At 40.1% G+C, this 4,503-nt stretch overlaps 1 protein-coding gene across 1 annotated transcript; it reads left to right on the plus strand.

Moving 5' to 3' along the window:
* Positions 1–279: 279 nt before the first annotated feature.
* Positions 280–4,104, plus strand: SIX6 (SIX homeobox 6). The gene is made up of 2 exons (XM_089676550.1): positions 280–1,217; positions 3,451–4,104. Exons 1-2 carry the CDS (start codon positions 646–648, stop codon positions 3,611–3,613), a joined length of 735 nt encoding a protein of 244 aa, XP_089532676.1. The 5' UTR covers positions 280–645; the 3' UTR covers positions 3,614–4,104.
* Positions 4,105–4,503: the final 399 nt, after the last annotated feature.

Here is a 4,503-nt window from a genome sequence, read left to right on the forward strand (position 1 = left end):
GTGAACTAGAATTGCCGCAAAGCTTCCTTGTCGTCATTTTTGATCACATGGACAGCACAGAGGAGGCTAGCCTGGCTTGTCTATGCAGCAGTGCAGTGGATCCTTCATCCGCACAGTCACCTTCTCTAATTGGATGCCAGTTGCTCTCTGAGATGGGAAATGCTTGAGGTGTTTTGTCTGATGTGATTTCTGTGCCATGCATGGGTCGCAGCAATGATCCAGGCATGGATGTGCATTGCCCGACCATTGGGACGGTGAGCTTGGCAAAGCAGAAGGCTGGGCGCTGTCGAGCCCTGGGAGGTGCTGAAAACAGCTCCCCGTTGCTTGCCTTTGATTGGCAAAGGCTGACACTGATTGACAAGGAGCCATGGCAACCCAGCAGCCAATCTGCCAAGTCCAATAGAAAATCGTTTGTTGGCTCAGGGCAGCTTCTTCCCTTTAACAGCAGATCGGCTGTGATACCTTAGCTCGGGCTCTTGGAGTTAGCAAGTGCAAGAAGGAGAAGAGACCGTCTCCCAAGAAGGCTGCCGCCGCCGCCGCCGCGCGTGCCTTGTGTAGCCGTCCCTGGACTGGACTCGGCGGGACGCGTTGCGGTCCCTGGACTGGACTCTGCCGACACGCGGCAACAAACGATAAGCCGCGTCAATGTTCCAGTTGCCCATCCTGAACTTTAGCCCCCAGCAGGTCGCTGGGGTGTGCGAGACCCTGGAGGAGAGCGGGGACATTGAACGCTTGGGTCGCTTTCTCTGGTCTTTGCCGGTGGCCCCAGCAGCCTGCGAGGCCCTCAATAAAAATGAGTCTGTGCTCCGCGCCAGGGCGATCGTGGCTTTTCACACAGGCAACTTCAGAGACCTCTACCACATATTGGAGAACCACAAATTCACCAAGGAGTCGCACACCAAGCTCCAGGCTCTGTGGTTGGAGGCTCATTACCAGGAGGCAGAGAAGCTCCGGGGGAGACCCTTAGGGCCGGTAGACAAGTACAGGGTGAGGAAGAAGTTCCCATTGCCCAGAACTATTTGGGACGGAGAGCAGAAAACACATTGCTTTAAGGAAAGAACACGGCACTTGCTTAGGGAATGGTACCTACAAGACCCTTACCCCAACCCCAGTAAAAAAAGAGAACTCGCCCAGGCCACTGGACTTACCCCAACACAAGTAGGGAATTGGTTCAAAAACCGAAGGCAAAGGGACCGAGCAGCAGCAGCCAAGAACAGGTATGACCAACAGAGAAAAAAATTTGCTATCAGCCAATTAATTGTTACGACATTATTAGTTCATCACATACCACAACATATCCCAATTCCATATACCCGAATCTCAGCATTAATAGTTTCTAAAAATCACTGCTTTTTGTTTGTTTTTACTTACTAAATTCTTGTTTCAACTAAGTCATATTACACATATAGAAAACATATACACAATAGTCGTTTAAAAGTCAATTTGACCACGTCTTCAAATAATAAAAAAAGATTTCATAAGACGTTGTTTTACAGTCATGAAATGCGAGTGTAAAGAGCTGAATTCCTCCAGACACTTTTTAAAAGATTTTCATTGTAATCATTAAGCTTTTTAAGAAGATCAGAGAAGAAAATAATTCCCTAGTGCAGGACAGGGGGATTTAACATCTAGGGATACATTTATAATACAGAAATTGGATGGAGGAATTACATTGGTTAAGATTAAAACGTTTCAAAGAGGGACTATATTTCAAATCTTTATTATTTTCATAATTAATTAAAAATAATTTCAATGGGTAAGTTATATTTATAGAGGAAAGAAAGTGAGAGAAAAGAAAGAAAGAAATAAAGAAAAAGAAAGAAAGAAAGAAAAGAAAAAAAGAAAGAAAAAAGAAAGAAAAAGGGCAAAATAAAATAAGCTGATAGATAAATAAGTTGATAGACATAGATATATAGATGACAGATAGAAAGACAGGTAAAGAGATAGATAGATAGATAGATAGATAGATAGATAGATAGATAGATAGATAGATAGATAGATAGATAGATAGATAGATAGATAGACAGGCCAATTGACTGATACACAGATAAATAGATAACATGAACCAATAATTAACAAATTAGCTGACAGATAATGAAGTAAATGTACAGCACAGATAAGAGAAAGAAAGAAAGAAAGAAAGAAAGAAAGAAAGAAAGAAAGAAAGAAAGAAAGAAAGAAAGAAAGAAAAAGGGCAAAATAAAATAGATAGATAGATAGATAGATAGATAGATAGATAGATAGATAGATAGATAGATAGATAGATAAATAGATCAATTGACTAATAGATAAATAGATAGATAGCACAAACCAAATATTAATACATTAGCTGACAGATAATGAAATAAATGTACAGCACAGATCAATGAGAATATGGGGTGTTATTTATGATAATAAAACTAGCCATAGATCCAGGCAGTAAAACATTGCTTCTACTTATGTAGATAATTTAAAAATTTCGAGAACTGTGTTTCTAAACAGATGTTTTTTTTGACTTTCTGTTTTTTTACTTTACAATTTTTCTTTGATGTGTTTAAATGACTAAAGATAACCAGGGAAGGGGCTGATTGATGAAACAACGTAAATAATAGACACAAAATAAATAGATAGATAGATAGATAGATAGATAGATAGATAGATAGATAGATAGAGATAGATAGATAGATAGATAGATAGATAGATAGATAGATAGACAGACAGACAGACAGACAGACAGACAGACAGACAGATAGAGATAGATAGATAGATAGATAGATAGATAGATAGAGATAGATAGATAGATAGATAGATAGATAGATAGATAGATAGATAGATAGATAGATATAGATACATAGCGATAGATAGATAGATAGATAGATAGATAGATAGATAGATAGATAGATAGATAGATAGATGTAAATTGTATGTTTGTTATACATTCCTGTTCTGCCAGTGAATTCAGATCTTAGAAACAATGACATAACTATAGATGCCTTGTGACACACACAGCACTGTGTCCAGACATCACATTCCACCCAATTCTCCAGAACCTTTCGCTGGTTTCCTAATGATTTTTTAATGAACCCTGAGGTATCTCAGATATGTAAGACACTCAGCATCCACTTGGCAGTGAGAGACAGGCAAGGCCATGTTCTTTAATCTTGTGCCTTCACTGTACAGAGCATTCCCCAGTGAGATATTTCTGTATTCTCAGACTCCCATTGATTCAATGATGCAGCTTGAACCTTTTCCAACGTTAAGCCCTGTAGAAAAGTCGTTGATGCAATGTAGGTACTTTGCCTGTAATGTGAATTGCAGTGCCTGGGGCCGGATGTCAAGGTTGTCCATCAGCCAGATCTCCAGCTCTCCTGGCTGCATGTAACCTCCAAGCCAGCAGCGTGTGAGAATGTTGTGGTTTGTGATCTGTGGTGTGGCTTATGCTGACTGTCCTCTCCTGTTGTGTTTTGTCAGGCTGCAGCAGCAGGTCTTGTCCCAGGGATCTGGACGCTCATTGGGCCCAGATGATCGAGGGGAACCGTTGGGCTCAGCCTCCAGTCCTGCAGCTAGCCTGTCCAGCAAAGCGGCCACCTCTGCCATTTCCATCACATCCAGCGACAGTGAATGTGACATCTGACCTATGGGGCATACTTAACGCAGCAAAAAGGAGATCAAACTCAGAACAGTGCCTGACTAAGCAGAACAGCCGTGGCCACAGGGTCACACCGAGGTTGTCACCAGACCAGGGAGCGTTGATCGTAATGTCACCTTCCCTATTCTATTGATTGCTTAAAAAAAACTGTAGAAGACTGTAAGGCTTGTCACCTTTATTTTTGGGGACTTTCTACGATGCCTCAAATGCCAAGTTGCCAATCGTCTGAGCACCTGCCCTATACATCTGTGGGTATTTCATGTTGAAAAAAAGACGCTGTTTAATTATTTTTTGCTTTACTTTAAAGTTTGTTTTTATATATTATATAATGACTTATTTAAGGGATTGCCAATGTTAGACCTCCTTTGCTTGTCTGTATGTGCGCAGGTGACTTGTAGACGCATGTGCGCCAAATCTATGGATCCAATGAAGAAGTAAAAATAAAATAATGTGGTGAGCATCCGTTTTTTACATAACGAGCATTTTATCCTGTCAGTTCTTTACATTTCCAGTCAGCCATCTCTCTATTGCAAGTTCAACAGCAGAGCCTATTTTTACTCATGTCAAACCTTTGCCTGTAAAGAGCAGAGAGTATGGTGATATTTCATTGTGCCAGATGTGAGATTCTATTACTGTCTGGATATCTGTCTTTTCATGTATGCGTTCCTGATTTTGTCAGCAAAGAACATACTTGGAAATGAGCAACATAAAATATAATTTTATAAAGTTCACTAGTCTTCCCTATTCCTGCTCAATTTTAGGAACTTATTTGATTGCTAACCGAAATTTGAATTTATTTTCCCAAGAAATATTTTTTTTTAAAATAGAATTAATAACTACAAGTATATTATTTTCATAAATTGTATCCATTTAAT

The sequence above is a fragment of the Staurois parvus genome, unplaced genomic scaffold (genome assembly GCF_062004578.1).
Source record: "Staurois parvus isolate SC_StPar_1 unplaced genomic scaffold, SC_StPar_1.0 ptg000171l, whole genome shotgun sequence".
NCBI lineage: Eukaryota > Metazoa > Chordata > Amphibia > Anura > Ranidae > Staurois > Staurois parvus.